The following is a 21749-nucleotide window of genomic DNA, read 5'->3' as shown; positions in this document are numbered from 1 at the left end:
TTGAAGAAAGTAGGAGGGAAAGTTACTTTGGTTACAGCTGTTTGTCCAGCTGTGCTGATTAAGAAACTTGGAGAAAAGCATCTCTGGAATCATGTCCTTCCCATCTTGTATATAGCCTTTGCAGATCTCCTGCGGTTCTGAGAGAGATCTGAACTGCTTACCAGGGCCTTGAGGGCCCCATCTGATTGGGCACCCTCCCTCCCTCTGGCCCTCCTCCTCTTCCCCTCCTCCCCTCCTTTCTCTGCCCCCACCTGCTCTGCTCAGACACCCCCTGCTCGGTTACTTCCCACAGGCCAGGGCTGTCCCCTGGGGCCTTGGCTGTTCCCCTCCTAGGAGCGCCCCTCTCCAGCTCCTCATGGAGCCAACCTTCCCATCCTTCAGGCCTCTGATTAAATTCTGCCTTAGACATCTCTCCCCACCCCACTGTGTGAGGTGACGCCCCATGCCCCAGTCTCCTCAATCCCACCGCGTCACTCTGGGGACACATCACCCCAGGGACAACTGCATTCCACTCTTGGTTTTTCCCTCCTTGTTTATTGATCACAATTTAGAGTCGCCTCACTCATTTCTCAGTCATTTGTCAAATGAAGTCCATTTCTGCAGCTAGACTGTGGGGTTGGGGACACATCCGGCTGATCGGTCCTCAGGTAGGAGGTGCTTGGCAACTTTGTCCCGAGTAGGACGTTCACAGCTGTCTGCCCTGGAGGAAGCAAGGGCACCCACCACGTGGATGGAATTGAGGGGAAGGCACCCGCGGCTCCTGCATCGAGCTTCCGTCCTATATTCAATGAGGAAATGACCCTGCAGCAGGCTGGCTGCAGATGCCCCTGCCATCCCGCTTTGCCTGCCTGGAGTTTGATGGACATGTGGTCCTGTCAGGGCTGCAGCAGGTCTGTGGTCTTTGGTAATGCAAAGCGCTGGGGAAACAGTGAGCTTTCCTGTGGGTGCTTTTCTCTGACGCCAACAACCAGGTAAATATTTGGAAACGGCCTTGTTGAGGCTTGTGAGGTGGTTTCCCTCCCTCTGCTGTAGGCCTGCGCCACCCCTCCAACCCCCCGGCCACCTTCAGGCCAGATGGCACCCACAGACCTGTTTGAAGTGGCTGGACAGGGAGCCCTCTGGGCGCTGGGGCCGCTGTGTTTGCAGAGGGTCCTCTTACTGCTGAGCTGGCTGGTGCAGCAGGGAGGCCGACACCCCTGATCCTCATCAAGTTCAGAGGGGAGTCACCGCGGGTGAGGGGCCTGGGGCCTTTTACATGTCCTGGGAGCTGCTGAGCAGGCCGCTCTTCTCCAGGCCACCGGAACTTGGCCCTGCATGTGGCGAATCTTTCCTGAGTCAGCTGAGTGAGGGGGGTTCAGGCAGCCCCCCGGGACGTGGCAGTGGCTGGGGATGGGAGTGGGCTGGTGCGTGCCATGACTCACACCGGTTCTTCTCAGGCAAGCTGATGGTCAGATGTGCTGACTCAGTGGCCTGAGCTCGTCCAAAAGCGAATCAGAGAACGCAGGGCCTGGGCTCACCCACTGCCCTCTCCTGGAGTCATCTGTCACTCATCCTCATGAAGGAAGTGCCTGGGAGCCTGGAATGCACTTCGCACCGCCCCAGCTCCCCTCTTGTTTCTGTGTTTTTCCATTTTGGATTCTTTCCCCCCACTCCTTCTGTACTGGGCATTTTGTGGTCTCTTCTTTTTCTCCGAGAACTCTGAGGGCTACCATTGCATTTGCTAATGATGCCACAGACGGTGTTGATGTTATGAGGCTTCTATTACTGTATTGATTGTTACCATTTTTAGGGGGACAGGAATCAATATTTCATGAGGGCATGTGAAGCCAGACAGTGAAGTAGAAGCTGGCTTTTATTTTGTGCCAGGCTTTGTCCAGAGGCGGGTGGGGACGTGGCTCCTCAGCTCTTGACTGCAGCTCCTTCTGGCATGGGAAACGCTTCAGTTCCCCAAACTCTCAGAGCTGGAGCCCCTGTGTGTTCTCTGGCCCAGATTCAAGAACTTAGTTGATTGTCAAGGAAATTCTTTGGCTATATTTTTCTCTTAATATGGTAATGGCTTTTTTCACTCTGGCACTCTCTTTTCAGGGAATCGGATTAAGACTATTATTTATGGTTCTGAAAAAGCAGTTCCCAAGTTGGTGGGACTGGATTTGTTTAGGAATGTCTCCTGTCCTCTTCATTGAGGGGGGAATACAAATTGGTTCCATTTGACAGTTTATCAAGTGTGTGACAGAGTATTAGAGTCCAGGGTTGGCCAACTACAGCCAGTAGTCCAAAGCTGGCCCTCTATCTGTTGTTGTAAATAAAGTTTTATTGGGACCTGGTCATGTTCACTTATTTAGGTAGAGTCTATGGCTGCTTTCATTCTGCACCAGCAGAGTTAAATAGTTGGGATGAAGACCACATGGCCCATGAAGTCAAAAATATTTGCTTCCTGGCCCTTTATAGGAAGAAAATTGCCAGCCCCAGTGGTAGGCAATTTACACCTTGTCCTAGAGGAGCTGAAAGTGGCTGGAGGCAGGAATGCTCATAAGAACCAAGTGAGGTGAAGCACTAGGTGGCTGCGGGGAGCAGGAAGAGAAGCTGATTAGCTGATTTTGTTTGCGCTTTCTTTTGCCAGAGATTGTGGGGTTTTTTTTTGTTTGTTTGTTTGTTTTTTTGTTTTTTTGTTTTTTTTTTTTTTCAGAGATGAAGCTTTGGTCTTGCCACAATAGCAGAGGGAGTCCTTATTTTTGTCCATTTCTCTATGACATTGGTAGAAAGGAGTTTGTCAGAATTCCAAGCTATTTGGCAATTATCCAATTTTGAGATCCTAATGGATCTTTCAAGTTCTAGTTTGTTCATGCTTTTAGTGATTCCTTGTTAATTCCCTGATTTTATAAATGTGTGTTGAACATCTGTCTTGGCCAAATACTTGTTAAGTGCTGAGGATGCAGCCACAGTGGGCAAAGCCATGAGGCTTAAGATCTAGCGTGGGAAACGGGTGAAGTAAAGTAAATATGGCAATAAGTACAGTGCATGAAGCAAACAGGTGAAGGGGTAGAAGGCCTCGGGCTGCAAAGATAGTAGATAGTGTAGGCAGGGAATCTTATCTGAGGGGTGACATCTAAGCTGAGATAGAAAGGACAGTGAGAGCCAGCCAAGGAAACAAGCTGGGTGACAAGAGTTGCAGGTGGAATTGCTTAATTTCCCATTTCTGCTCAGCCTGCAGAACCTAGATCTTGGACTAATTGCAAACTGTCATTTCCTTGTGAGTTTATTAGAACCCTCCAGAACAAGTTTCTGGTTAGCTAGTTTCTCTGTGTGTTGCTCATTTCTTGTTGGTTCTGGTTCTTTGGGGTTCCTACTCATACTCCAGAAAGCTCCAATGTCTTAAGTAGTCAGTCTCCCAAGAGTCTGAAAGCACAAAGATTCACAATGATACGATCACCTCTCAGTCATAGCAGCATCAATGCAGTTCCGTAGCTGGTTTCCTAAAGCCATCCAGACCTCTTTCTGTGGCAAGAGAGAAATAAGACCTTCTGGTGAACTGAGGACTAATTATCCTAATAAACATGTGAATTAACAGTTCCTTTGGTTAAACAAAGCACCAGAATCTGATAATGGGAACATGTGACTCACGGTATTTCCCTCTTTGCTTTATCTACCAGGCAGCTCACGAAACCACTGGCCTTCCCTGTGTTCCCGTTTTATGTCATAAATATATGTTTAATTAACTTATTATAAAAGGCCCTTTGTCATGGACCATATCAAATTATTCTTATATAGAAGAGGTTATACATGTTTTAAACATTTTAAAATAAATCTGAAAAGAATACTACATCCTGGGCAACTTCCCCGCATATGGGGCTCAAAGAAGCTCTATGTGGTTATGGGTAAGGCGGAGTCAGAGTGCCTTCAGTGTAGTTCAGCAGATGCTGAGAGGCTACTGTGTGCTGGACTCTGATCCCACTAAATAGAGTAGGGCTGAGCCCCTGCCCACCATGACAGCCTGGAGATACAAGCTGTTCCCTTTGCCTCCCTGAGCCCTGAGCTTTATAGCCTATAGACAGCTGAAAAGCAGGCTGCATCGGTTACCCCGTCAGTTACCCAGACCCAAATGCCAGGCCTTGGCTAACCCCAGTTATTACCTAATTTCAAGATCCTAATGTATCTTTTAAGACCTGGCTTGTTCATTCTTTCATTTATTTACTTATTCATTGATTTTGTAAATATTTATGGAGCATCTGCCGTGCTACATGCTGTTGTAGCAGCATCAGCCACCCTGAAGTTGGTGGATGAAAGGGGACAGATCAAAGGGGCTGATGTATGGAGGAGACACAAGTTAGACTTGACCAAGACAATCTTATTCCTCCTCTGGATGCCACGAATATATACAGTCATTAGCTGTTGGGCCCCCATGAAGACTGTTGACATTTTGTGGTTTAAACACTGAAAAGTAAGGGAATGTTGGAAATGGCAAACATCTGATATAGTGTAAAGAAGACTAAATATTTTGGTGGTGTTCATAAACACTGAGGAGGAAAGTCGTTTCATTTTGTTCATTTGTGTGCTCTCTCTCTCTGTTATGGCACATTATCCTCTGTTCTCCTTCTCCTTTTCTTTTTCCTTTTTTCTCCCTTCATCTCCCCACTTCTCTGATCTCTCCCACCTGAACCGCTTCTACCCTGCTGCCCTCCCATCCATCCTACCTCCTCTACTTCCCTCCCTAGACAGTAGTAATCACATGTCAGTTGGAGAAACATGATGGCGACTTGGTCACACCGTTCTTCTCAGTCTGTATATGTTGGTGATCTCCGTGCCCATCTGGCAGATCCCTCCTTCCCTGGCTCTTCTGCTCACCACAGCCATCCTTGACTTTGTGATCGCTGATAACCTTCACCTTCTCTAATCTGAATCCCAAGCTTCTCAGTCCTGGCCCACCACCTCCCCTCCTCATCCGCTCCGAACCCTGAACGGAAGCTGAATGGAACCCTGAACGGAAGGGTTCTGAAGCTGTTGACAGCCCTGAACGGAAGCTGAAATATCAATGGGTCATTGCTTTTCACAGTCCTCTGTGAAAGATTACTGGCCAAGCCAGCATCTGGAGAATTCCTGGTCTACCGCCTCCCTGTCTGGAGAAGCTGGAAGAGCCAGCTGCATAGGGCATGTGACCCATGTACTCACAGGCCCTGTGCCTTGAGCTCGCTGTTTTAATTTTATCTTTGAATTTGTATTTTTGTGAATAAAGTCCTATGAGCTAATGGAGCATGCTCAGAGAACTTGGGAATTTAGTTCAGGCTGGATTCCTCCTACTGCCTCCCCAATCCCTGGTCCCCTGAGACCTCCAGCCCCACCTGACCTTCCCTTCCCTGTTTCTATGCAGCGATCATTGCTACCCTCCATCCCTGGAAGGGGTGTAGGCACAGGGCAGTTCTAGGTTCCAACTTGGGCACCACATAACATCTTAGTGGTGCAGAGCTCAGGCTGATGATGCCATGGTTGTTCTGTGGGCTACTGGGCAGGGTCAAGCCGCTCTCACCCTGATCCAGGTACCTAATGCACCCTGACACAGAAGTGGCAGTGTCCTTGGTGTCATCCATTATCCATGTGTTGGAGGAGTGGGCCCTTAGGGAAGATGCTTGGCTCAACTTCCCCACCCCTAGCCAGGGCACGATCCGAGGTCCAGGGGTTGGTGGGCACGAGGTCAAGTCGTGAGGCCTCCAGCGTCTGCACTCACTGTCCCGTAAATAACCACAGCAATAACTAGCAAACCAAAACCAGTGTGATAGGTTGAGAGAGATAGAATGTGGAAGAAGGGGAAAAGCTTTATATTTTAGAACCTTTAACAGTGCTTTCTGTATGCTTTATGAACAAGGAGCCTGCATTTGCATTTTGCACTGAGCTCTGCTAATTTTGTTGCTGGTCCTGCTCCCTACTAGCCCGAGTCAGCAAATCTTTGGTTCATCTGAGTCCACAGTGCACTGACCCGCCCTTTTTCACAGTTCCTCCCCTGCCCATGTGCTCACTTCCCTCCTTACCCAGCTTGGCTCACTCTCTCAAGCGAGTCTTTGGATGCTGACATCCCCCCTAAACAACCCTTCTGCGGCCTGGTTTGATTGTCCTTAGGAGGCGTGCAAGTTCTATGGCACTGCTTCTTGCTGGGTATGGAGGATGTGCTATTTTGTCCATTGCATATTTTTTAAAGAAAATGAAAGGTTAGCATAACTGTTTCCAGAAGGCACATTGAATCACTCAGTTGAGTCCCAGCCAGTTGCTGCAGCGTTAGCCTTTGAAGCAAACTTGAACCAACAGAGGACCAGCCTGGAAGTCCCAGCCTCCGGAAACGATGCAGTGGATTCTGCAGATTCAGCAACAAAAATATTTTTGTAACTCAGGAACACTTCGTCATTTTCAAAGGCGAGAAAGAAGTAATTGACTTGGCTTATTAGGTTGAAAAAGAGTTGCCAATTTTTTCTTTGGTTTTGTTGTTATTGTTTTTTTTTTTTCTTTTCTCCAAGCTTCAGGGAATGAGATTAAATGAGCACTCAAGTGCTACTAGGCAGAACCCTGAGTGGAAGGAGGCTGAAATACCAATGGGTCATTGCTTTTCACAGTCCTCTATGAAAGATTACTGGCCAAGCCAGCATCTGGAGAATTCTGGGAATCCCCCCTCCTCTTGCAGCGGTATAAGTTTGCGGGAATCATCTCACCCCACTGGGGAGTTGTATGAAAAAAGGGATTTAGTAGGGACCCTGTTGCCTGTTTGGATCTTACCAATTTAACTATTGTCTGCTAATGGATGTTTTGGAAAGCAACCAGGTTTTCTGTAAAGAACAGCTAATTGTCAGAGCTGAGATGACCACGGGAGATCACTGGGCTCAACTCCTAATTTTAGAGGTGGTAAAACCGCCACCCAGAGAAGCTGATCAAGTGGGCCAAGGTCGTAGACTGAGTTCATACAGGACCAAGACCCAGCCCTGATGTCCTGCTGTCTGGGACAGTGTTCTCCCAGCACACGTGGAGCCTGAGGGGGTAATATGTGTGTGTGTGTGTGTGTGTGTGTGTGTGTGTGTACATGTACTCATATACACATAGGTGTTTTGCCTAAGTTTTCACTTCTGCCCCACCTTGGTTGATCTTGGAGAATGAGCCCGAGGCGCAGGTGCGCTGTCAGCCTGGGGGCTTCACTCAGCACAGGCCCAACTTTTCTGCTCTGGGGGAGTTCCAGCAGTCATGGTTCATCTGTGGTGCAGTTATGGAACCCACACCACACGTAGCGCCCCCAAAGCCGAGGCTGCATGCACAGACCTCCCCTCCCTTCTCGTGGTGGGCCCCTGCTTGGATTCTTCCTAAACTTCTCCTTTGCCCTGCTCTGTGTTATACCCACTCTGGTCCCCTGTCCCTGTGGAGTGATCCAGGGCACAAGGGCAGCTGTTTCACTGCTGGCCGCTGTGTGCCCCGAGCATCTGGGAGGTGGGGAGCGGGCTGGGGAGAAGAACACTTGGAGCGGAGGTTGGGATCAGGGAGGGCCCCAGTCCCGGTACCACCACCACCTGCTGTGGGACCTGCAGTCTCCTCATCAGCAGAACAGCTGTGAAGCCATCCTGCCCGTCCACAGGGTGGTGGGTTGTGAAAGCTGCATACCTGGCAGAGCTGGAGAAGCTCTGGGAAGATGCTGGACATGCGCACTAGGAGTGGTTTCCCTGCCTTGCCCAGACTCTGCTCCCATCATCTGAACCTCCCTGTCACCACCACGGAACTGCTGTGACCATTGCTTTCTTCTTAAGCAGGTTAACAGACATCTCCTGCCCCACCCCGCCAAACAAACAAATGAACAAACAAAAAACGTGCTTAAAGGAGTATGAACTTATACAGTCTTTTCTAAACACTGTTAAGTGCTGGTATTGGGATCTTCTTTTAAAATGAACCATATTCCCCAGGCTTTGGATGACACTCATGGTTGCCCACCCTCCAACTTCCTTCCCTGCTGGCAGAACCCTGGGTTTGTTTTCGTTCCACCCCCGACCCCACTGCATTCCTGACTCAGGCAAATCCGCAGGGTCCAGTGCAGTCAGGGGGCCACGTTCCCTCCTCCAACGGGTGCTGAGGTCGCTGCTTGATTGGATGCTGCTGATGACCTGCGAGGAGGAGGGCGCCAGGGCGCTTTTGGGACTTTGCTCTTCTGAAGAGATGCTTCCACAGCACGGTCGCAGTCACGTCTTGATGTGATGTCTGGAATGGTGGTGGCCGTCTTGTGGCTGTGAGAACAGGCTGAGGTTGACTGGATGGAGGGAAGGAAGGATCCTTGTTCTTGACGCTGTCTGTGAGCCTTCAGGTTATCGCCCTGGCACCACCCAGCCCTTGGAGTAGACACCTGTCTACTCTACATACTCCATTTGGAGTTGGGTTTTTTGGTCACTTGCAGTTGAAGGCACCCTAACTGATATACACAAACTATTTTTAGTGCGGGTCTGTGTTTGGCCCTTATGGAAGACTCTGGGCTGAGCTGCCCATGGTGAGGGAGACGGACTTCGTGTCTTCTTACTGCTCTGTGTCCTGGTGGCTTGTATGTGTCTCTGCCCATGAGGCAAAAGCCTAGAGGGCAAGGGCGGATTTTCTTAATTGGATGTTCCTTGCACCAAGCACATAGGAGACGCTCAACGAATGGTTGTTGAGAGAGTTCTCTTTCACGGAGGTGGTGTTTTGTGAAACGATGCTGCCAGGCCTGCTTGTTGTTTGTCTGTTGGTTGTAATCTGCATGAATGCAAAGAGCCATCTTTAATCATGCTGTGGACCAGCCTCTTCCAAGGTATTAGCATGACTCCCACTACCTGCTCAGCATCCTGCCTATGGCTAGGACTTTGTAATTTACATAGATACGCTGGGGAGACAGGGAGCCCATGGCCAGGACTCTGACACCCTCACTGGAGCTGTTTCTACATCTACCCTGGGTGGCTGTCTAGGACATTAGGGGATTCGTGTCTTCCTAAAGTCCCTCTGTTGAGAGACTTCTGGCTCTGTTGAGAGGACACTATTTAGCATTGTGAGTCCCTGCAGGCTGGGGGCCAGTGGGCGTTTTCCTTCTAGATGTCCCCTCTCTTCTTCTGGCCTCCCAGGCTTCCTGCTCCTGAGACTGTGAGAACTGGCCCGTGCTGGGCTCACTGCAGAAAGACTGTTGTCTCCAAAGGTCTTGTGCCAAACTTGAGCTACAAGCTCTTTAGCGGGGCCTGAGGTCTCCGCCTGGGCTCTGTGAGAGCAGCAGTGGCTGTTTCTGCCCCCTCACTGCTGTCATGCCCACACTTCACTTGCATTTTCTTCGCTCCCCAGCAGTGTGAGAATCTGGTATGAGGAGTGGGACTCACGTGCCCTCTTTCTTCTCCTCTTCCCCTTGGCCTTTTCATCTGTCAGTGGAGGACAGATGTTTGCCCCATTTACTTCTAGGCTCACTGTGGGGCTCCAGGAAGATGGTGAAGTGGCCAAGGAGAGGAGCTGCCACCTTCAAGACGGCCTGTGGCCAGTGCTGCTTTAAAGGGAGACTCAGAGATGCTTTGCTGTGGGTGGCGCAGGAACCAGCGTGGGGACAGCAGTGCAGAGGCCTTGGACTCAGAGTGCGTGGGCCCCACGGGGCTTCACGGCGCCTGTGGCTGTGCATTTCCAGCCTTATCTGTGCTGCATCTCCTCCACATTCCCCTGTGGAGCTGATGTCTAGACAGCTATGGAATTAAATGCTCAATTACCGAGTAGGAATTTGGCCAGCAGAGGTATAGCTGCGGAGCAGACAGACTCGAGGTGAGGCTCACGGCTGAGAATGGGCCCCACCTGGCTCTGGAATGAGCTGAGGGGCCCCATGCTCCTGCAGCCAGTGGCTCCTGTGGGGAGTTGGGGCAGTGACCCCCAAAAGGCAGTTTGATCTCATGGAGCGCCATAAATCTGACCTGGTCAACATCTCTGCAACACATCATTCCATTGCAAAGATTTCTGCCTGTGATTGGAATTCTGGGTGAACGTGTACTGGGCATGTGGGTCTGAGAGCTGGGAAGCCTGTTCTCTTGTTTAGCCAGGCTGCCCATGGGCTGTGAGGAGTGCCCCCATCTCTGAGCCTCAGTTTCCACATCTTTAAAATGGGGGGAAAATACAGCTCAACTCCTAAGGGTGCCGTGAAAGTACTTTGTCACCTGCCAGGCAAAGGCTCATTCCTTTCACAGAAATGCAAGGTTTACAATGTGAGACCCCTCCCTACTTCGCCGCATGTGTCTGCTTGCTTTTTTCTGTCTTAGGGTTGCCCTACATGAGCTAGGAAATGTCTGAGTGAATAAAAACGTAAACGAGATGATCACTGGTAGTGCCCATTGGTGCAGCCTTTGCCTAAATGGCCACTACGTAGCCACATTTTCTCGTCTGTGTTCAGGTGAGGACTGGTTCCTGGGGAGACTCCCTGGGTTCACATTATGGGTGTCTATCTTGTCGAAGCCCATATGGTCACCCAAGTGTGACTGAACCACGGGGTGCTCTGGGCCCCATTTTTGGCAGCAGGCAGCATTCCCTGGAGGCCTGGCCCTCCCCAGGAGCATGGAGAGCAGCGCCCATGGACAAGCAGCCCGCAGCCTCCATCTCCTCCTCCCTGCCCGGGGGCTCCCCCGCCCCAGCCTCGCAGCTTCTCCAAAAGTGTTTGTCTCCTTGCCGCATCCTCTGGGCCTGAGCTCAGATGGTGGAAAAGAAGAGCTGGAAGGAGAGTTGCCTTTCGGTCTGTCTGCCTTCTGAGGTCTCCTGAGACATATAGGCTGGGCCTGCCTCCCTTTCTAGGAGGCGCCGATGGGTGGTAAGGATAGGGGATAAGTGAGATGTGAATGAGGATCACCACAGCAAGCCCTGCCTCATAACTTTTTGATGGGTTTTCAATGTGTGGTGAAGCAGACGCCTGCTGGGCCCCCTTCCTGAGTTGAGCTTGATCTCCTGCCTCCTGTCTGTCTCCTTAGGCAGCCAGGCCACCCTGCTCCAGCAACCTGTGCCATCCCGTCCCTTTACCTGTCCCAAGCCCAGCCCCGAAGGCCTCAAAGGCCTGGCCTTCCAGCCAGTCCAGGGCCTGAAGGGATGGCAGTGTCCCTGGTGGACCTCCCCCAGCATGGCGTAGCGCACATCCCAGCCCTGCCTCCTGCCCTGCCTGCACGCCATGAATGCTGAAGTCATGCCTGGCAGGGGCTGCTGGCCCGGGCCCAGAGTAAACAGGCTGCGCTGAGCTCGCTGGTGTGCTGCTGGATGCTGATGAGCTTGAGGAGTGTGGGAAGTGAGTATGGGGCCGAGCAGGCCTGCATCTCCCCCCAGCTGCCCTGCACGCTCCAGCCTCAGGCAACCCCACAGGGAAAGGGTCACCCACTGTCAGGGCAGACCTTTACCATGGCTGGGTGATATGGGCTGGCTGTGGGAAGGGGGTTGGTGGTTCCCCCTGTTGGATTTGCACAGGCCCAGATGCTTACAGCAAAACTAACACCTAGATGATGCTTATAGGAGCCAACGGGTATTCAAAGAGCTGTTCAGATCTTCATTTGCTTCGTTCTCACAGTGGACCATTGAGGTAGCTGTATGTTAGTCCCATTTTCCAGATGGGAAAACTGAGGACCTGAGTGGTCGTAAGCTCAGGCCCCTATCTAAATCACACAGCCTGGCCCCAGGTCTGTACTCTTGACCATGGACAGTGCTCTCCTGGTCCTCTTGGTATCTGTGGTCTGAGGGACCTTCCTCCTCCTCAGTCTTGTATAGTCAGTTTTAGGTCTTAGACTCTTTCTTCACATCTCCTTTCGGGAGCTCTCTCACCCAGTGCCTTCCTTATCTAGTATGTGTTGGGGGATATTTGTGGCATGATGTGGTGCTGTGTAGCGGATGAGAGAGTCTGTTTTTTCGGTTTCAGTCCCAGGTTTCAATCCCTGCTCTGTCTCAAGTCACCCAGACTCTTGGAGGCTCAGTTTCCTCATCTGTTAAATGGGCATGGTGGTCACCCCACCTCATCAGCTGGTGTCTGCTCCATCCCTGGTGGAGGAGATGGCTCAAGTAACCCCTTGGTTCCACCTGCCCCACCCGACTGGTCCCCTGGCTCTTTCTTTTTTGAGATAGACAAACGTGAGGCTCTGGATTTGCAGTTCCCACGAGGGCTGGGGTGGCTCTCTGCTTTCTGGGTCTGGTCCCTGTTTTCCAGGGCAGCTGCTCGTTCTAAGTGAACAAAGGCTGAAAGAACTCAGGAGGTTTGTTCAGCTCCAAGGATGGCAGAGAGGGAAGGGGTGCCGATGCCTTCCCTGATAGAGCTGGGGAGGCCCTTCTGTGGTTCCCCCCAGCTCCTTGGCTTGGGTGACCCTGGAGCTGGCTTCTGTTCCATTTTGTTGTGCAGAGTTGTTTGGGGCTCCTGGCTCTGCCTGGCCTTTGTGGGCCACTGGAGATCAGGGCTTCTGGAGTTGGCCAATTAGCCCGCCCAGACCAGGGAGCACAGGTGTCTGATGGAGGGCCTTTTCAGGAGAGGAGAGACGGCCCGCCTGTTGGGTCTTGCTGTCTTGGGTCCTGGAAGCCTTGCTGTCCCCATGCTCCATCCGGGCCCCTGACCAATGTGGCCCTGTACTCAGCATAGGCATGCACCTGAGTCAGTGCAATTCCCTGTCCACAGAGCACCCCAAATATTCCAGGCCTCAGGATGGGTGTGCACATGATGAGCCCGGCAGGTTTCACCGCCTGTGGCTTGGGATCCTTCCCGGGGCTTGGTTCTTGAAGGCTGCCCCAAGCAGTCTCACCCCAAACCCTAAATTCATGTTGTCTTCCTCTGTCTCTTGGCCTCAAGGTTTCAGAGTGAGTCTGTGCTGATAGCTTCAAGATGTGATGAGACCCCGACTTGGCCTCCAGTTCCCTCCCCACGGTTTCCTTGGCGTGTGTGCGGCTTCAGTGGTCACTGGCTCCCACACAGCTTGTAATGTGTGGATTATGGGTGGGAGGGAAGTCCGGTCCTGCCTGCAGCAAAGGGATGTTAGTCGTGAACTCAGTTCCCCACCGGGCCTGGTGTTTCCAAATGGCCCGGCACTGTCCCTGCTTGGTTTTCCATGATATCTGTGCTTTTACCCATTTGGTTAAATTGAACAAACTCAGCAATGCCAGCCATTGTGGTTTCAGGGTAAGCTGCCTGTCCTGCTGCTTGGCCGCTCCTCAGAGCTGCGGCCGGGAGAGTTCGTGGTCGCCATCGGAAGCCCGTTTTCCCTTCAAAACACAGTCACCACCGGGATCGTGAGCACCACCCAGCGAGGCGGCAAAGAGCTGGGGCTCCGGAACTCAGACATGGACTACATCCAGACCGACGCCATCATCAACGTGAGCCTCTGTCCCTCTGCGGGTGGGGCTTGGGGCAGGGTTTTGCCAGAGGAGAGGAGTCAGCATCGGTCTCTGACTTCCTTGTAGTCTGGGTGAAAGGATGGAACTAGACCAAGCCATGTGGATTCTAGTGCCAGCAGCACGACAGGGGTCACACGGTGGGGACAGTGACGCTGGAGCAGGTGGACAGCCAGCTTCCTCCCAGGAGGAAGAAGTTGTGTTGGGTGCTTTAGGGTGATTGCAGTTGGCTTCTGGGCTTCAGAGAGAAAATCTCCCCATTTACGGCACCTCTAAAACTTTCTGAAAATTGTTAAGGTCATTTTTTTCCAGCAAAATATTAGGTTAATGGGAATGAATCTCAGAGAAGAATCATGCCCCCCACTGTAGACACCGTGCTCAGGAGACGGCCAGGCAGGGACATAGATTGGACCACGTTATGACACAATTTGTAACCTTTCCATTTCTGTTTAATTGCAGTATGGAAACTCGGGAGGCCCGTTAGTAAACCTGGTAACGTATTTTAAACGTTGTGTCGTTTGTTTTTATTTATGTACACGCTGTTTTTGTTTTGTTTTGTTTTGTTTTTTGACGCAGGGGGTCTTTTCAAACATAAGCTTGCCAAAGCGTGTTATCAAGTTTCTTTAAAATGAGCTCTGTGAATGTACTGCATGCTTGCAAATGACCCTATGGATCTTTTCTGGAAAGTATAAGGCAGGCTGGAGGTGAGGGTTGGAAATGTTATGCCAGAGAACACACTTGTGTCTCAGAGTTACAGGTAAACACTGTGAAATTCAGGGCCAATGCAGGAGTAAGGTGAAGGTCACCAAAAGTGCTGGCCGGTCACTCAAAGTGCCTCCAAATTAAATGTCCTGGGCTGCTGAAGGAGCTGGCTGGGCTCATACACACTTTCTCTTGGCCAGGAATCCTCCCTTAAGGCCTGGCTGGAATGAGGAGGAGTTACCCACCCACGAAGATATCATTTAAGTCTACCCTTAAATACTTGAGCAGAAAAAGTGAAGCCTTAGAACTAGACCATCAGCGCTAGAGGGCAGCTCCGGGGCCATTTATAGAGGGCAGCTCCGGGGCCATTTATAGAGGGCAGTTCCGGGGCCATTTGTAGGGGTCATCTTTAGCAAGGCCTTGGCATCAGGTACTGACATCCCAGCACTCGTGGGAAGTGCGCACGGGGCGATGTATCCCCGCTTGGCAGCGTTCCCTTCCCAGCAGAGGGGCAGCTGTGCTCCCAGCTCTGCCCTACACCTCCCCCGCAGCACCCTGGGGATGGAGTGGAGACGGCTTTGCAGGTAATGAAGCATGACAGCCCTAAGCTCTAGGGTTGTTCCCCCTCAAGTCAGCAGAGTCATCTTAAGATCATTAGAAATGAGAGAAGCAGGAAGGTGTAGGCAGCCACCTAGAGGACTCTGAGCCTTTGGAAACGTATTCCTTGTGAAACAGGAGCAAATAATGTCGTGCATTTTGAAACTATCTGTGCTGACCACGAGGTGAGCACCCAGTGGCGACCTGGAGTGTGTGCGATTCTTCCACAGCTGCGCGTGGCCTACGCTGCCTGGGTGTCCTGATGCCTCCCTCCCTGCTCCCCCGGGGATCCCCTCCGTGCAGCTCCCCGCTTCAATCTCTGAAACAGCTCAGTGACTTCTTTTTTTTTTTTTTTTTTTTTTGGACAGGAAGTAGAATTTATTGGTGAGTATTAAGTGGGGGCAGCATATTGGAAGCCCTCATGAGTGCAGGGCCCGCCATTTGTCCAGAGGACCACGATTGGGGATGTACTTGACCCCACAGCCATCTGGGATGAGCCGCTTTTCAGTGACTTCTTTCATGCACATTCTCTTTGGGTGTGTACCTGCCGGTAAGCCTTCACGATTCAGCAAGCCGCGTCCTTCTTGCTTTTCAGGACGGTGAAGTGATTGGAATTAACACTTTGAAAGTGACAGCTGGAATCTCCTTTGCAATCCCATCTGATAAGATTAAAAAGTTCCTCACCGAGTCCCATGACCGACAGGCCAAAGGTAGGCAAGGCCCACATAGCCCCGGGGACTCCGGAAATTCGACCTGAAGCTCAGCTGCCCTTTGGGAATTGGGGGAGGGAAAAGTGGCAGCCCCTAAGACTAGCCAAGCCGTCTCCGATCCAGAAGTGAACAGGAATGAACATTACTAAATCCCTGGTAGAAGGTCACAGACATTGCGCCATTTTTGTCCTCTGATCGTGACAGTGTCACTTGAGTCAGTCTAATATGTACCAGACATGATCCTAGGTGACTTCTGTCCATTATTTCACTTTATTTATGTATGTCACTTAATTCTTTTGCCCTGTCAGTTAGGAATTACTAGTCCCATTTTGCTGATGAGAAAACAGGTTCAGGGAGATCATTCTACAAACATTTATTGCCTAAGTCAAGCAGGCAGCTTGGCAGTAGACTGCCCAACTGGAGCCTGGGGCTCCGCTGAGGCCTTTGCCGGTGTGATGTTTATGTTCTGTTGGGGGATGGGAAGGCTGACAGTAAATAATCAGACACATTAGATACTATTAGTGCTCCCAAGAAAACAGATCAGGGTGGCTGGCAAGGGAGTGACTGGACAGGCAGTTGGTGGAGATGGTGTGGCCAGGAAATGCCTCCCAAACTGAGGTCTGAGTGAGGAGGAGCCAGCAGGCAGGGATGTGGGGGGAACACTCCAGAAGGAAAGACAGAGGACTCAGCATAGCTGAGTGAGCACAAGGCCCCTGGAGTGGCCTGGGGGCCGGAGCACAGTGACAGCATAGAGGTCTCTGGGGTGGAAAGCTGGCCAAGGCCAGGCAAGCAGGCTCACAGCGGGCCATGGTGAGGGGCCTGGGTTGCATCCTAACCGCATTTAAGAACAGGGAAGTTCATGATCTGATTGATGTCACTGAAAGGACACTCTGATGGCTGGGGGGAGTCTGCTGGAGGAGTTGCTGGAAGTTGGGGACCGGAGAAGGAGCTCTCCCAGTCATCTGGATGAGACATGCTGGGGGCTCAGACAAGGGTGGTGGCAGTGGAGGTGGGACAGAGGGGTCACATTCCAGGTATACATGGGGGTAGCGCAAGCCTGGGGAAGGGCCAGCTGTCAGGATGAGGCCATGAGGAATTGAGGATCATGCCCAGGTATCTGACCATTAACTGAACGATGAGACTTTCCCGAGGTCCCCCAGAGGGGAGGGGTCCAAACCAGGATTCGAGCCGCAACCTCAGTGTGCCCTTCTGTGGCCCTTCCTGCAACCTGGGGGATTGGGCCCCCAGCCCCTGGTGTCCCCAGCATGCCCACCAACTGGGCTGACCTTCTGCCGTCCCTTTGTTGTCTCACCAGGAAAAGCCATCACCAAGAAGAAGTATATTGGTATCCGAATGATGTCACTCACGTCCAGGTGGGCAAACAGGATGCGTGTCTGTGTCTTAAATGTTAATAAACCTGAACTTCAGGAGGTGCTCACGGGCACCCCTGAAAGAGAAAGCTTATGCAGCCTTAAGACATCTCAGTTTCTGCTTATAATGAAGTAGCATCAGGAAAGAGCACAGGTCATCAGCCTTGGCCCCTTTGTTTGGTTTTATCCTGTGTTTCTGCATTCTGAGCTGGTTTTCTTCATTGGCGGCTGGCCCTCCAGTGTAGAAGGTTCTGCCCTCCTCTTTGAAGGCAGGCCTGAGCAGTGCGTGTGTGGTGGGGCTGTTGATTCACTCTGGCTCATGTCTTCCTTACCCCACATTCTGTTGAAACCCACATTCCAGGAGGGCCCCAAGCCCCTCCCACAGCTCTAGGCACTCTGCTTTCGTCGCTCTGCAGCAGCTTGTGGGCCGTGGCTGCAGGAATGCCAGGGCAGGCCCAGTGCAGGGAAGTGAATGACTGATGTGCTTGTTTTCCCCGAGCTGGTGGAACTGCGGCCTGTGGTTGGCAGGCTCACGGCATCCTGGTGTTTTAACCTGGATGAAAAATTCTGGTGTGATCTCGTGAGTCCTGGTAGTATAGACTCAACTGGCATGGCTAAAACTGTCAGAGGTAAAGTAGGAAAAGACTAAAATATACTAACAGGTAGATTAATGTGTTCATTACTATGATGAATTAATGATTCACTCACTGTGAAAGTATTAATATATTTTGATACACATTATGAATGATGGTCCCTTTCTTAGCACTCCAGAAGATGGAGCCACTTGTCAAGGTTAAAGTGTCTCCTCAGTTGTTTGCCTTTGGAACTAGAAAGTGGAGGGAAAGATGGTAGGCCCTTGGCGCCCAGCTTCCTGGGTTCCTGTTCCAGCTCTGATACTTCCTGCCTTGTGACCTTGGGAACGATATGACCCCTGAGTGCCTCAGTTTCCTCCTCTTCAGGATGGGGATGACAGCGCAGGTGCTTCTGGTGTGTGGCCAGGCTCAGATCAGGGAGTGGTAGCGGTGATCACCAGCCGCAGTGATGCCAGCCACTATGTATCACATGTACTAGGCTGGGTGCTTTACTGGGGTGACCTCTTCTGATCCTCACAACTCATGTTGTAGGGTACTGTTATTATCCCCGTTTCGCAGGTAAGGAAATGAAGGCACAGAGAGGTTAAGCAACTGTCTGAGGTCACATAGCTAGCAAATAGCAGAGCTAGGGCTACAAACCAGGCCAACCACTATACTTTACGGACTCCTTAGTAATAGCTACTATTAATTAAGAAATAATAACAATGATGATGGCTGCGCATTGCTGGCTCACACCTGTAATCCCAGCACTTTGGGAGGCTGAGGTGAGCAGATCAGTTGAGGCCAGGAGTTGGAGATCAGCCTGGCCAATTTGTGAAACCCTGTCTCTACTAAAAATATGAAAAATTTAGCTGGGCTTGGTGGCAGGCACCTGTAATCTCAGCTACTTGGGTGGCTGAGGCAGGAGAATTGCTTGAACCCAGGAAATAGAGGTTGCAGTGAACTGAGATCGCGCCATTGCACTCCAGCCTGGGTGATAGAACAAGACTCTGTCTCAAAAAAAAAAAAAAAAAAAAAAAAAAGAAAAGAAAAGAAATAATAATAATGATGAAAGCACTTTCCTTGCTGTTACCAAGTAAATCTTTGACTCTGGTAGAGAGGCAATTTTAAAATAGGATCAGAACTCCTGGAGGAATTTTACATTAGACCCAGGGAGAAGAAGGGAACTGGTGAGAGCTTGAGTTTTGCCTGAGGAAGGACTGGTGTCTCTTCACACTAACACGGGTGCTTTTTCTCTGGAGCAGCAAAGCCAAAGAGCTGAAGGACCGGCACCGGGACTTCCCAGACGTGATCTCAGGAGCGTATATCATTGAAGTAATTCCTGATACCCCAGCAGAAGCGTGAGTTAGAGTCATTTTCCCTTATTTTCCCTTTTCCTAATATTCTTGTTGTTCCTGTGGGGGTAGCAGGAAGAGGGAGCGCTGTTCCTTTTCTACTGGCTCAGATGATGGTGTTGATCCTTGACAGACGTGGTCGGACGTTGCTGGTCATTCCTGCTGGCCAGGCCTTCTGACCTGGCTCGGCGTGGGACTCATCCATAGGAGGGTGCCTTCTGTCTTCAAAAGTCCTTGCTCCACTAGGACCCTCCAGATGGACAGAGCAATAGCAGACTCATAATGAGTCTCTGGCTGGCCAGAGAGAGGGTTTCAGGAACAGTGTCCCCAAGCCCTCATGTGGTGGTCCTGTTCTAGGCTTCGGGACCCTTCTCCTCCTGGAGTCTTCCAGATTGTCTCTGACAGTTAGGCCCATACCTGTCAACACCTCCAGAAAAATAACCCAAGTGATATCAAAGTAACATGACAAGAAGTAGCTCAACCATCCATCAGGGTTTGTTACCTGTATTGGAATATCCAGAAAAAAGTGCTAGACCAGGGGCCAGCAATTGTGCCCTGGGGCTGGATCTGGCCCACTGCCTGCTTTTATATGGAGCTGTGGACTAAGAATAATTTTTGCATTTTATTTCTATTTTTACTTATTTTAAAAATTTTTTATTTTCATAGGTTTTTGGGGAACAGGTTGTATTTCATTACATGAATAAGTTCTTTGGTGGTGATTTGTGAGATTTTGGTGCACCCATCACCCAAGCAGTATACACTGAACCCAATTTGTAGTCTTTTATCCCTCACTCCTGTCCCAGCCTTTCCCATTGAGTCCCCAGAGTCCATTGTATAATTCTTATGCCTTTGTATCCTCATAGTTTAGCTCCCACTTATGAGTGAGAACATTTAAATAGTTGAAAAAATCCTGAAATAAGAATGGTATTTTGTGACTTGTTATATTTGTATGCAATTCAAATTTCAGTGTCCACTGAAATTTGGTTTATGACATCTTTGGTGGCTTTTGTGCTGGAGCAGCCGAGTTGAGTAGTTTCAACAGAGACTATATATACGGCAAAGCCTAAAATATTTCCTATGGACCTCTTTACAGAAAAAGTTTGCAGACCCTTATGCTGGCCCATATGAAGGACCATGACAGCGTTTTGACGCTGACCTATAAGAGCTACAGTTATAGTGGCAACCACACAAAGGAAGTGCCTCTTAACAGAAGCATTCTGCCCACCCTTGTAGGAACTGCATTCTCAGTTGCAATACCCTTTATAAGCAAGTTGGCCATGGTCACGTTACATGGCAGATAGTACCTGGTACATCCTTCCCCACTTTGGGGTCAATCTTGACCTTTGATCTCCTTGGGGTCATAAGGCCATACAAGTGTTAGTAGGCATTTCTAGAGTGGACATAATGGATGAGTTAGCCTAAAAATCTCAAAAGGAGCCCAGCATCATGGCACCTGCTTGTAATCCCAGCTATTCAGGAGGCTGAAGCAGAAGGATCCCTTGAGCCCAGGAGTTCAAGACTAGCTTGGGCAACAAATGAGACCCCATCTCAAAGAAAAAAAAAAAGGTGGGGGAAGAACATTATAATAATAATAATAATAATAAAAACCTTGATAAGTATCCAGTCTACCGATGGTTTATTTTTTATTTTATTTTATTTTTTTTTTGAGACAGAATCTCACTCTGTTGCCCAGGCTGGAGTGCAGTGGCAAAATCTTGGCTCACTGCAACCTCCACCTCCTGGGTTCAAGTGAATCTCTTGCCTCAGCCTCTGAGTAGCTGGGATTACAGGTGCCTACCACCAAACCTGGCTCTTTTTTTTGTAATTTTAGTACAACCAGGGCTTTGCCATGTTGGCCAGGCTGGTCTTGAACTCCTGACCTCAGGTCATCCACCTGCCTCAGCCTCCCAAAGTGCTAGGATTACAGGCATGAGCCACTGTGCCCGGCCCACTGATGGTTTGAATTATTCTAAGTTCACCACCATCCAATCCTGTTTGCTCTGGGCTTTTAGGTTCTAAACTGTGCCTCTGTCCATGTAAAGTCAGATCAGGAGGAATGGAAACATGAAACATTGCTATTGTGTTTCCCTTTGTGTTGCAGTGGTGGTCTCAAGGAAAACGACGTCATAATCAGTATCAATGGACAGTCGGTGGTCTCCGCCAATGACGTCAGCGATGTCATTAAAAGGGAAAGCACCCTGAACATGGTGGTCCGTAGAGGTAATGAAGACATCATGATCACAGTGATTCCCGAAGAAATCGACCCATAGGCAGAGGCATGAGCTGGACTTCATGTTTCCCTCAAAGACTCTCCCGTGGATGACGGATGAGGACTCTGGGCTGCTGGAATAGGACACTCAAGACTTTTGACCGCCATTTTGTTTGTTCAGTGGAGACTCCCTGGCCAACAGAATCCTTCTTGATAGTTTGCAGGCAAAACAAATGTAATGTTGCAGATCCGCAGGCAGAAGCTCTGCCCTTCTGTATCCTATGTATGCAGTGTGCTTTTTCTTGCCAGCTTGGGCCATTCTTGCTTAGACAGCCAGCATTTGTCTCCTCCTTTAACTGAGTCATCATCTTAGACCAACTAATGCAGTCGATACAATGCGTAGATAGAAGAAGCCCCACGGGAGCCGGGATGGGACGGGGCGCGTTTGTGCTTTTCTCCAAGTCAGCACCCAAAGGTCAATGCACAGAGACCCCGGGTGGGTGAACACTGGCTTCTGAAATGGCCAGAGTTGACTCTTTTAGGAATCTCTTTGGAACTGGGAGCACGATGACTCTGAGTTTGAGCTATTAAAGTACTTCTTACACATTGCTTTCTGCAGTGCTTATTTTCCTTTCCCAAGAGCAGCTTGTTGCAGTCTTTTTGGAATGATTCATGATTCTAATGTTAGTGGGCTCCTCATTAACTGCATTGTCCATGCAGGTTTGAGCTCTTAGTCTTATGAGTTATTTCAAAATCATCCCATGGGATTTACCGGGGTTATGAACAACTCTGCTCGGACCCCCTGGCTTTATGAAGCAGGACTTGAGGACAGTTGCACTTGCATCCGGAGCTTGTCAAATGAAAGACAGTCTGTTGACATCATACAGCATGCA

General features: G+C 50.3%; 1 protein-coding gene across 1 annotated transcript in view; it reads left to right on the top strand.

Moving 5' to 3' along the window:
- The window catches only part of HTRA1 (HtrA serine peptidase 1), a 52820-nt gene extending 31355 nt beyond the window's left edge, over positions 1–21465 (top strand). Inside the window, exons 4-9 of the mRNA XM_003904368.3 lie at positions 13129–13323; positions 13801–13833; positions 15236–15350; positions 16666–16723; positions 18558–18653; positions 20749–21465. Coding sequence (XP_003904417.3) covers positions 13129–13323; positions 13801–13833; positions 15236–15350; positions 16666–16723; positions 18558–18653; positions 20749–20917 — 666 coding nt within the window. The 3' untranslated portion in view covers positions 20918–21465. The remainder of the gene's footprint in view (positions 1–13128; positions 13324–13800; positions 13834–15235; positions 15351–16665; positions 16724–18557; positions 18654–20748) is intronic.
- Positions 21466–21749: the final 284 nt, after the last annotated feature.

This window comes from Papio anubis, chromosome 11, assembly GCF_008728515.1.
Source record: "Papio anubis isolate 15944 chromosome 11, Panubis1.0, whole genome shotgun sequence".
NCBI lineage: Eukaryota > Metazoa > Chordata > Mammalia > Primates > Cercopithecidae > Papio > Papio anubis.
Note: the sequence above shows the minus strand (reverse complement) of the source record. Positions and strands in the feature narration are given on the sequence as shown.